General features: G+C 38.6%; 1 protein-coding gene and 1 non-coding gene across 2 annotated transcripts; both read right to left on the bottom strand.

The window, feature by feature from the left end:
- Positions 1–1,867: 1,867 nt before the first annotated feature.
- Positions 1,868–2,561, bottom strand: LOC112166353. The gene is made up of 3 exons (XR_002923214.2): positions 2,505–2,561; positions 2,183–2,269; positions 1,868–1,927 (listed from the first exon to the last, which is right to left on the bottom strand). It is a non-coding gene; the product is annotated as an uncharacterized LOC112166353 (transcript).
- A 6,255-nt stretch (positions 2,562–8,816) lies between these two features.
- On the bottom strand, positions 8,817–9,464 carry LOC112203237 (receptor-like protein EIX2). The gene has a single exon (XM_024344231.1). The coding sequence runs from the start codon at positions 9,462–9,464 to the stop codon at positions 8,817–8,819; it is 648 nt and encodes a 215-aa protein (XP_024199999.1).
- Positions 9,465–12,436: the final 2,972 nt, after the last annotated feature.

Consider the following 12,436-nt stretch of genomic DNA (forward strand, 5'->3'; position numbering starts at 1 on the left):
AATGCACTGGCAGCTTTAAGTACATCCTTTTGTTTACCCTCGGCTTGAAGGGCCTCCTTCAAAAGAGGCTTTGCATCCAGTACCTGGACATACAATGCGAGAATATTGTTGAGATTTGCAACATATACAAAGCAATGATAAAGAGCAATGATACAGAGCAACAATCTTGAAATCTTGTACCTTCAAATCTTGTCTGCAATTCAATGATACAGAGCAACATATTCAGTCAATGATACAGAGCAATGTATGAGAGCCTCAAAACAGAACAAGGTCCATGAGAGCCATAAAACATAACAAGGTCCATGAGAGCCTTAAAACAACATGAGATTCATAAAAATCCTAGATACCACCAACCAAGACTTCATAATACTACTCAGTTCATCAATAATGAACCTAATACAGTTCACAACAACAAAATGAAGGGCTTTATATATAGAGACAGAAGAGAGAGTCAAAATCTAGGACACTTGGGATTTTGATTTAAAAATGAGAAAGGGATGGCCTTTGGCATATTTCGAAAGACAATGAGCCAAGGACGCGAAAAGATCCCTACTGCCCCCAGCCAAAAGGCCATTATACATTATACATTATGCATGTATCGAAAAGCTCAAATTCCTAATGTGCAGCTTACCAAAAGAAAAAAAAATCTCCTATTTTGATCTCTCTCCCCTGCAGCTCAAAATGAGTACTTGACTCATACACAAGAGACAATCACTCAATTAACACAACTATTATAATGATGGCATATCAATTAACACTCAATTAACATAACTATTATTATAATGATGGCATATCAATTAACACGAGACACTCATATAGTAAAGTAGTAAACCCAGACAATCATATAGCTAATCATATATCAATTAACACAATCATATAGCTAATCATATATCAATTACCACAAGAGATAATCAGATAGCTACTCGGCCTCAATATAGTAGAAGTAGATCTTATATTTTGAACAGGGGATAAATTTAACCCACAACAAGCTATTACTTTCTTACTATTTCTGGATTCTTGTCCAGTTATTCTATTAAGAACAGGGGATAAATTTAACCCACCAAGATATTGTTGCCTCTCCTAACAGGTCCTGGCAGAGTCTTCACACACCCAAAAAAAATATTATTCACTCAATCAATTAATCAAACCACAATAAAGTAACCAAGATAAACTGCGGAAATGTTATTTACCCTTGCTTTGCTTCTGAGATCCATACCAGATCCACCAATCCTGTTTACAATTGGTTCTATAACATACTCTGACAGTCTCCTCATCACATAGATAAGCTCCTGCTACAATGGTGTCCTGGACATGACTCTCCACAGAATCCGAAGGGCACAGTACAGCACCAACACCACCTTTAGCATAATTTGTATTACTTTCATGAGGCTCAGCCTTGGTAATGACAACAACAGATCCATGTTTTGCCACTTCCAGGGCATAGCGGAGGCTAGCAACTCCACTACCAATAACAGTAAAATCGAAGAATTTAGTGGAACCATCTCGCAAACTTGATGAAGTGATGGTTCTTAAGGGCTTTGAGCTCTCATTAATTGGAGATTGGGAGGAGTTACATCTCTGAATTTGCAAGAACTTTGAAACCCCACACGACCTGGATGTGGATGGTTATACAATAAAGCATAATGATAAGTTAAGCTGTCTAAAATCCCACATTTTGCTATCAAAGAGGCAATCTCACTACTACCATTAAACACTTAAATGATGTTGGAGTTCATGAGAGAGTGAATGCATTTGGCATTGTATCATCAATATGCGTGCAATAAAAACTTCTACGCATAAAAAATGGTATCTGAGATGCTTCAATATGGCATTATATAAACCAAGGTGGTAAGGTCAAAGCACTGACTTTTAAATCTCCAGGTTCTCCATCAATTATGGGTTCATCATCCTCATAGAAAACCACCTCCTGCAACAAAGATTAAGCAAATAAAGTTACTACCTAAAAAAAAGCATATATTTCAGTAAATATGGAATGATACTTTTAAGTCTTAAATTAGGCATCGGCAGAATCAAATCACCAACATGCACATGAAACAAAACTAAATAAATGGAAACATAGGATTTGATTTTCTCTGTAAATGCACAAGGAAGAAGTACCCCTTGTTTACTGATATAACCAAATTCCAAATCTTGGAAGAAAATATGAAGAATGAAAGCTTACTTGTCCATCTTGCATCCCTTTCTCAATATCAACAGTGATGAAATATCCCTCCCTTTCATATTTAACATTGTTACATTGTTCGCAGACCTGAAAGAGCTCTTCACGAGTGTTCATTAAGGTTAATATAGTAGTATAATTGGTAAAAGTAAGTCACACACAAAATAAATTGTTCCATGCAGAAGAAGGGGCATGCTTGTGAAAACTCTTTACCAAGAATGGAAGAACGACTTCTTTATTCAGCTAAATATATGGTCGTTCTCTCCAAACTTTTTATTTTTTTAAATCATATAGTGACGGAAGAAATGTTTGTTCAAGCATATACCTGTTCCGTCATCTGTTGGAACATTCCCTGACCGATTTGCCTGTGATAGTCCTCATTTCTATAGTTACAACGTCTCTTTCCTGGTGTTGGCTTTATAACGTTCTTCTCCCTCCAAACCTGAGAAAGCCCAGATAAGAAGCCATGCACAAATAAAAAGATCAGACCATCGGCAAACTTAGTTTCTCCTTTCATGTTATAAGAATAGACGACAGAGATAAACAGTAACCAGATCCCCCACCCTACACACACACACATATACAGATACCATGTTGAAAGACGCAACCAATAGTGTGTACGGCTTCAGTAATTCTAAGCATGACGTGTTCAGACAAGGCTTTTACACATTTGATTCAAAGGCTTACAGACTTGGCTCTTATACACATTGTCATTCAGAGGCTTACAGGCTTGGCTCTTTTTTAGCTAGAATTAGCTTATGGCCCATGATTTGGACACTTCAAATGTAGCAAATAAACATATTTCCAAATTGTAGGTGAATGATTTCATGTCAAATTGTATTACAATGCTTAGTATGGAATTCAGATCCACATGTGCACAATTAATTTCAGAAAAATGTGGAATGCTGCATGACTAAGGCAGTGATAAGGTACCATGAAAGCTCACTAAATGTGACCCAAGAAGCCTTTCTACAACCTTGTGCGTTGAAGTCCCTTACTCTGAAATGCAGTTTACCAGTTCCAGCTGGTATACAAGTTGTCATTGCTCCTTCTGTAGGTTTACAAGAATGGGTGTAAAATTATATCAGCAGTTTCAACTAGGAATCAGAACCCTGTTGTGAACAAAATCCCCATCACAGAACTCTTATAAAGGAAAAAAGTAAACTGAACCTACCAAAGGAATGAGATCATATCTATGCACCTACACCCCTTTTCATTCATCAAGTTTCTTTCTTTTTCAACCCATTTCAATATATGATCCATTTCAATCAAAAAAGGTATCCCAATGATCGAAAAACCATACAGAACAATTCACATATCATTTCCACACAAAAACAAGGAACAATTGTATCCCAGAATCTATCAAAAACGAAACTTTGCCGCACCAACTAGTACAAAAGAACACCCACCAACTCCATTAAGGTAAAGTTTTAATCTTTGTCCATTCAAAAAATAAAATAAAAAGTTTTGATCTTTGCTGAGCAGAAGCAATCTTTAATCACGAGGAAAGCAGCCACCCACATCCAAATTACTACCCATTAAGTTACTTTCACCAAAAATGAGAGCTGATAAAAAGAAACTAAGAAACTGAACATATGAGCAAAACCACCCCATAACAAAACCCACTGGAACATTCTCAACGGAAACAAAACCACCACAAATTCAAAAACCTTCAGCGGTGCCGGTCTGAGTCCCAGAGAAAATAGTCACCCTAGTCTTGCCCGATGCAACCTCAAACTCATCTTCCTCCTCCTTAAGCGGCACCGCCAGCTGCTTCACCACCCGACTAGTCTTATCAGACGATCTCTGCCACAGCACCACCAGAAACCCAAATATCAACTCAATTGAAGTCGTCGCTATCACCACCGCCATGTCCGTCACCGAGCCTCCCAGCGAAACCCCAAGCGCCGACTCCAGCTTCCGCACCAATTCCAAATTCAAACTCACCGTCGGGAAATCCCCGACCTCGAATCCCTCGGTCTCTGTGAAATGAATCGGAGCCGCGGAGCTCTCGATTTTCTCGAGGTTGGTGAACTAGAAACTGAGAGAGAGAGAGAGAGAGAGAGAGAGAGAGAGAGAGAGAGAGAGAGATAGTAGGGTTTGGAAGGACAAGGAAGCGAGAGAGAAGGAGAAGAGAGAAAAGTGCTGGTCGGAGGCGGGGAAGGATGAAGAGGAGAGTTGGGAGAAAATGAGTTGTGCTCGGTTAGGGTTTGGGGAGTAAATGCAAGTGTGGGAAAATATATCCAAGTGTGGGAATTAAAATTTTTGTTCCCACCTTCAACTGTTTTAATTTTAAGTTCACCGCTCCGCGTTTTTGTGATTCCCGCAAAAATTTTAACAAAAGTTTTTTAGGAAGAGGGGGGGGGGGAATCTAACTTCAGACAACAGCATTTAGGGTGCATTGTCTGAAGATAATGTGACAACAGATGAATAAAAGCAGTTGTGTGAAATCAAATCAGACAATATCTTTTAGCAAGTATTGACTTAAAAGTTATTGCACAACAGACAATGAATAACAGTTGTGTGATTGAACAATCAGACAACATCAAAAATCAACCATTGTCTGAATAAACCTTGGACAACATTGAAATAATAACTGTTGTCTGAATTGATCCATTCAGACAACATAAAAAATCAACCATTGTTTGAATAAACCTTGGACAACATTGAAATAATAACTGTTGTCTGAATTGATCCATTCAGACAACATCTATTATATCAACCATTGTCTGAAAAGTAATTGCACAAGAGCCAAGTAATGACTGTCGTTGGATTCGAAAATTCAGACGACATATATTTTTTTGCGGTTGTCTGATTATTTCAAACGACAGTTAAAATGTTTGCTGTCGTCTGATATGTGTTGTCTGATTGAAAAATTGGTGTAGTGAACTCTGAATCAAACTAGTTTACATAACATTTATGTACATTAATGTATCTTGACGAATCTCAGAACATCTATCTATGTTTTTTTTTATTTTTTTATGAAACATTATGCTAGGCCTAGGCACGGGCCGAGACCGCATGTTAATTTGCTAGGCCCGGGACCAAGCTACTTTTTTTCTGGTCGGCCTCAAATAACGTTTTTTTTTCCCAGTTATAGAGACCATGAAGTAGGGCTAGCTTGTTTTGCCAACCTGCTGAAACAGGCTGAAAACAGGCTGAACTGGACCGGTTCAAGCAGAAACCGGACTTACCGGCTCCGCTCAACCGAACTGAGTGGATCAACCGGACTTGACACCGGTTCACGTAAACAAGAGGTTCGGCTCAAATAACGTTTTTTTTTTCCCAGTTATAGAGACCATGAAGTAGGGCTGGCTTGTTTTGCCAACCTGCTGAAACAGGCAGAAAACAGGCCGAACTGGACGGGTTGAAGCAGAAACCGGACTTACCGGCTCCGCTCAACCGAACTGAGTGGATCAACCGGGCTTGACACCGGTTCACGTAAACAAGAGGTTCGGTTAAAATCGAACTGGCCTAGTTGACTGATTATTCCAAAATAAATGAAATAATCCACCTTAGTGCAGTCCCAAGACTCAAACCTTGCACCAATTTGAGTATAAGCATGTGCCTTACCCACTATGCCACAAACTTACTTGTGATATTCCTTGACGCTTTGGTATTTAGAGCTTCAAAGATACATGTAAATATTTAAATCCAATTCTTTCTTCTCTCCTTTTTATTTTTGGTCAACTATCTTCTCTCTATTCTTCATCCACAAACTCTTGATCTTCTTGAACCTTTATCCGGTCAAAGAACTCTCTCTTCTTTCCTAGACCTCATTAAACTTTTCTCACCAACTCTCACTAACTCTCTCTTGATCATCACTTCTCTAGGATCCTCAACTCTGTTCTTGCTCCTCTGTTTTTTCTTCTTTTCTCTCTTCTTCCACCTTTGTCTCTTCCTTCTTTCTGTTTCTGCTTCCTCCTCCTCAAAACTGCAATCCTCATCTCCTTCGCTTGGCTTACAAATTTGATGTTTATAAACCTTGGGATCTATAGTTCTCAGGCTCGTGAACTTCTACATTAAAGAATTTACATATTTTAGAGCTAGATCATCGTCAAATTTTACTCTGCAATCCTCCAAATTCTGATGATCAGACTTTTTAAATACCAGCCAAAACTTACTGTTGAAATTGGTAAACCGAACTTCCGGTAACCTAAAGGTCCGGCACAGTTATGGCTACGAATTTGGCGAAATCGAAGACTTTCAGTTCTGTAGCGGTTGATGCCAAAAAATCCAGTAAATGTACCAAGGCCAGCCCTACCATGAAGGCCTGGATCGTAAATGAACGGCCCGGTCCTATCGGGTTTTCGGGTCCAAAAATTCAATTTTGTTTACCTTTATTTTCTTTACAATTTCATCATGTTTATGATTTTCTGGGTTTAGAAGAAGAAAATAACATCATACAAATCACAAACTAAGCTACAAAATGAAGAGAACAACATCCAAACTCCATAGCTTCTTCCAAGTTACAAAGTACAATCAAATGAAGTTTCAAAGTTTAAATTCAAACCATATGAATGAAGAACTGAAGAACTGAAGTTTCCAACTTCAAAAGTTCAAATACAACCAACTGAAAAACTGAAGTTCCACCATATTAAAGTTTCAAACATATCAAAGTCATCACCACCCTCAAACTGGCTGGAAGCCACCACCGCCCTCAGACTGGCTGGAAGCCACCACCATCTCGTCCCCACAAACTGCAGCTGCTTCGGATTCCATTGCCAAAGACCCAAAGTGATGAAGAGAGGCTTCGGGTTCCACCTTAGGATTGGGGTTTCAAAATGGAAAATTGAAGGAGATTGGGTTTCGAGTTAGTGATCGGAGAAGGCCAGAAGGGGATTGTTGCTAGGAATCGAAGAAATTAGGCTTACTTGTTCGAATTCGAAATCTGGAAAGCTAGAAAAGTAGAAATTGATTGAGGGTTTCGAGTGGGTTCGAGCTACAAAGGGAAACTGGAAAATCGAAGGGTTCTTGTTGCGAAGGAAATCGAAGAACTGAAGAAGGCTGCAGATAAATTTCCCAGACTCTGCGAGTTCAAGCTTCAAAGGGAAACTAGAAAATGGAAACCCCTCTAAAGTTCCGATCGCTCCAAGGAAATCAAAACCTGAAGTTGAGTGTTGACTAAGAAAGGGTCAAGGACTCGGGGTTCAGGTGTTGTGTTGAGTGTTGACGGATAAGGGTTAAATGTTGACTGAAAGTCTGAAAGAGTCTTAAGACAAAGACTCGTAGAACCATTTCCAAATGGGTATATTGAATCGGGCTTATCTTCAGGCTTTTGGGATTGTGGATACCAGGGCCCGGGACTGGCCCATTTAAATTCAAACAATCCGGGCTTTATTTTTTTTGTCTATTTTTTCTCTCAAAATCCGACCCGGACCTGACGGTCCAGATCAATCCGGTCCGAGTTTTCAGGCTAAAATGCCCAGGCCTACACTATGCTCTACTAATATATTGGATTGTCAGTAAACGGCTAGATGCAAATCAATGGAACGGTGGAAGTGTGGAACCACAGTGAGCAAAAATTAACTTGTTTTTGTTTTTATTTTTGTTCGGCTACGGGTTGTTTGAGACAACTTTGAGGCCTAAGCGAACCAATTTATCACAATCGGTTTTGTACCTGACAGCCCAACTACTTTATTTGGGACATTTAATTGTCCCTTCGATTTTCTATAGTTCGGCTCATATGGCCCAACAAAGCTTGGATACGGATGGCTTGGTTGATGGAGTTCCCAGCTTGAAGAGGCAAATTCATCGCAAATGTCTGTTTTGAGTTTTATTTACTCTATTTTCACTTCAACTTGCAGTGCATCGAATACCAAACATTTTGATGGAAACTAAAAGGATCACATTCCCTTGTAATTTGTTATCTCTTCTGATTTAGCAATGGGTGTTGCAGATACAGTGACACTTGCATATAACTCCAGTAATCAGTGCCCATAAGTTTGAATTTTGCTGAGGGGACTTGTTCAATTGGATAATGTATACATATATAGCATATAATATGTCTCCCTTGCTCATCTCAATTTGGCGTCTCTTTCTCTTCCTCATTCACTCACCAATTATTATTTGTCTCTGTCATCACTAAAATAGATCTACGTATGTGTATAAATGAGCAGGGACACATTTCCACCATAGTTCCTTTTCTTCATTCTTTTCTATTCCATACAATGAAAAGGTTCCAGTCTTATTCGAACAACTTCTTCAGCACTATCTTCTTTCTCATTCTTCTACCAATTTTAGTATCTTCGACCTGTACATGTATTTGAAAGCAAGACGAAGATCAAAACCAATCCAAGCAACTTATCACATACAAACTAGTTGCAATCTGTTTCAGTTCTGGTTTTCGGACCACTAGGAGTCTCTCTTCCATTTCCGGGGAAGTTCAACATACCACTTCGAAAAAATTTCTTGGCTTCTGATCCGAACATGCAATTTCTTATTGGAAATTTGAAACATGTATGTATGAAAAGATATTAACGGAACAACTTATAAAAGTTAAAATATCAAGTTGACATCGTACTGATTTGATTTATTGACTACAAATACATTGCATTACAATACATTATACATTACAAGATAGATTGAACATACATCATGCAAACTGTATTACAACTTTTATTGTTTCTTTTCTAAATCAAAACCTTCTTTGAAAATGAGCGACTTTCAATGCAATTGCCAGTGCTATTTTGTCTTTGATGTTGTCAAAGAATTGAAAATAAGCATACCTCCATGACTTCTTCAGAAGCAAAGTGCCACAAACGCCCCAAAAGCTTATGACAAACCCAAGGACCATGCTGATATAGAAACCAAGCTTCCCGTTGTCATCTTCATCTTCACCGTCCCCTCCGAGCAAAGTTTGTTGTGTAGGTGTGTCATACCCCTCGCACTTGGTTGAAAGAGGAAATCCACAGAGCGATGGATTCCCCACATATGATGAATTCTCTTGTGTTTGGAGTTGGGGGCCTGAAGGGATTCTTCCGGACAGGTTGTTATAAGACAAGTTCAAGTGTGACAAAAATGTCAAAGAAGACAAGCTTTGAGGAATCTGTCCCGAAAGATGGTTGTGTGAGAGATCAAGAGTTTCCAACCAACGCAAGTTTCCAATCTTGGTGGAAATATTTCCACTCAATTGATTCATCGACAAGTTTAGGGCTCCCAATCGAACGAGGCTGCTTATTTGTTCAGGAATTCCACCTTCTAAATTATTTGATGAAAGATCAATGCTCTTCACCAAGTACAAGTTGCTGATTGTATAGTCGAGTTCGCTTCCTTTCAGTGTCATCCTCGTTGATTCTCCTGTATATATGTAATCCGTTTGGTGGCTGTCACGGAATGTTAGGAAAGTCAAGTTATTCAAACACCTGGGAATAGTCCCTGAAAAGTTGTTGTCACCAAGGTCTAGGATATGCAGGTCGGTGAGATAGCACAACTGGTGGGGATGTGTCCGGCTAGAAAGTTGGACCTCAATCGAAGCATGGACAAACCGGTCATGTTGCCGATCCATAAAGGTATTTCTCTGGTAAATCTGTTGCCTCCAAGATCAACCCTCATAAAAGAACAATTTTTCAAGGAAGATGGAATGTTCCCTACAAAATTGTTGTGGTTCATGATCAACATAAGAAGAGATCTGGGTACACCCAAAGAAGTGGGGATATTACCGGAAAGACTGTTGTTCCCTACATCTACTATCAATATTTGTGGCCACAAACTCCAAGCTCGAGGGAACTCCCCAGATAAGTGATTGCTTCTTGCTGAAAAGATTGATAAGCTTTGGATGTTGCAAATAGAGGGTGGAATAGTACCATTGAATTGATTATCGGATAGATACAACTCCCTCATGTTGGGAAACAATTGATCAAAGTTCGAGGGTATTGGCCCGGAAAATGAATTGCTTTCAAGACCAAGGAGGCTGGCATTAGTAGACCAAAGTGGAAGTGAGCCCTCAAATTGATAATGACTCAAATATATAGCTCCTAGTTTTGGAAATTTCAGATGGAATGGAAGCTTTCCATGGATTTGGTTGTAAGATAAATCCAAATATTCAACTCGGGAAGATATCTTCAAAAACCATTCATTTGGTATGAAATCCAAAATTCTTATGAAGGGTGACATACTCTAGTTCAGTTTGGGATTGAAGCCATACGCCAAAAGAACCTACTTGACAGTCTCTAATTTGAATTGTTTGTAGCTTGAAAGGAGGAACCCACTCTTGACTTACATTAAAAATGAGGGACATGGGTCGGTCTGTGTCTAGTGCCACGTACTCTAAACTTGTTAGGTTTATCAAATGTGCTTCCCTTAAAATGCCTTCCCACGAATTCAAAGAAAGATCTAGGTGAACTAGTTTAGAGAGTTGTCCAAAACTTTCAGGTATCGACCCGTTCATTTGATTTGCAGAGAGATCTAGTGTTTCCAAAGAGGACAAGTTTCCAATAGATTCTGGAATAGAGCCCCAAAAAGAATTCAGGGTGAGGTGAAGATGTTGAAGGCTTTTTAACATTCCCAAGGAGGTAGGCAATTCACTCACCAACCTATTTAAAGACACATCTATTGACTCTATTGAATTACTTGTGCAATATGAGAAACCATTCAACAAATCCTCAAAACCCCCATCAAAATTATTTCCCGCAAGATTTAATGTCTTTAGCTTGCACAAGTTTCCAATGAGTTTCGGAATTCTACCTTCAAGTCCCATAGCAGACAAATCAAGGACTTCTAGAGATTTGAGTTGACCCGTGCGGTTGTTGCATGAAATACCACTCCATTGACAGCAGTCGTTGCCCACCCAAGACGAAAGGCTACCAGAAGGATCGATCAACGATATCCTCTTTAAAGCTAATGAGTGCTCGTCTTTCTTCATCTATGCATGACGAGTTCACACTGCTTGGGAGTTCATCACCCAAACAGATACATAGGTTGCTGGTGTGAAAATATGAAGAGGCCAAAAACAGGAGTAAGTAGTGAGTGTAGCCATCCATTTGCTCAAGAATTAAGATGGATGGCTCTAGTGATTATGTACTTGAGAATATACCGAAGGCTTGGGCCGCGTAATGTTAATAGAGGATTGAAATTAATTGTGTACAGATTCAAGGTCCTCGTAAATACACTTTGTTTTGTCGGAATACACTAATTACTTCTTACTTTCACATTATAGCTTTCCCAGTAATTTGGCTCTTTCTAACATCAAAAGTTAATCGTCAGGTTGAAAATGCTGAACTTTCACATTAAAGCTTTACTTGTCACCATTGAAAATGGAGGAGAGCCCGGGATGGGTTCACAAGTACTGGTTCTTTTTGTATGAGAGTCATGTTTGAACGTAAAGATTCAAAGACGCGTGTGCAACATTGAATAAACATCAAATCAGGCTCTAAATTAAGACGTTTCGATCGTTTTCTACTAGAAAATGTACGTAAGTTTTAATTAGTCATACAACGTTGAATAAAGTATTAAAGTAAATCAATATAAAGTCCTCTTACATTTATACATATATCTATTTTAAGTATGTATACACTGTTTCAGTGTTTTGAGTGCAAAAGTAGTTAAGGTTCAATGTGACTTCTTAGCTACACGACGAAGCTTAAAGAGTTGTGGTACGAATCCTCTCTTATGACAGTGCACTTGCACGCCTCGACTTGATAAGTTTTTCCTATATAAAATCTATATATTATATTATTTCCTTACTTCAATTTATTTTCTTATCTATATTATTATTGTCATTTTTCAATATATTACCATATTCTTTTGTGTTTTAATTGTACAAGAATTCCGTGATCTATTTTTTACAACCGAAGTTTGCATGGACCTTAACCCTAAATTCTGTGATCATGGCAACTCGTACCACCGTATATGTATTCCCAAAAAGAATAATCCTATATTGTTATTGCTTGCTTGCTTAGAAACTATGACATAGACGGGTTCAAAGGTAAATCTATAGTTTGGCAGTTTTTAATCTTTGATAGATATGAATCACAAGGAATACGGTTTTTTAAGTGAATGTGATATGTTCAAATCTCTACTACTATAAAGCCAGGCGTGGTGTTTGGTGTCAAAGGCTTCACCAATTTTATGAAGTCCCGAAATTGTCCATAATAAAGACAAAATAGATTGAAAGAAATACCACCTATAAGGGTTAATGCGGTAAACTACAAAAAAGAAAAGAAAAATAAAATCTAGAAAAAGATGTGAAAAACGTGGGAGAGCAGAAACTTAAGTGGAGTAGAGGGAGATGGCTTCATGCCTTGATCCACGTTTCAA

This window comes from Rosa chinensis, chromosome 5, assembly GCF_002994745.2.
Source record: "Rosa chinensis cultivar Old Blush chromosome 5, RchiOBHm-V2, whole genome shotgun sequence".
NCBI lineage: Eukaryota > Viridiplantae > Streptophyta > Magnoliopsida > Rosales > Rosaceae > Rosa > Rosa chinensis.

Excerpts from the sequence above, each read along its gene's own strand:
- LOC112203237 (XM_024344231.1), bottom strand. The coding sequence starts at position 9,464 with ATGACACTGAAAGGAAGCGAACTCGACTATACAATCAGCAACTTGTAC.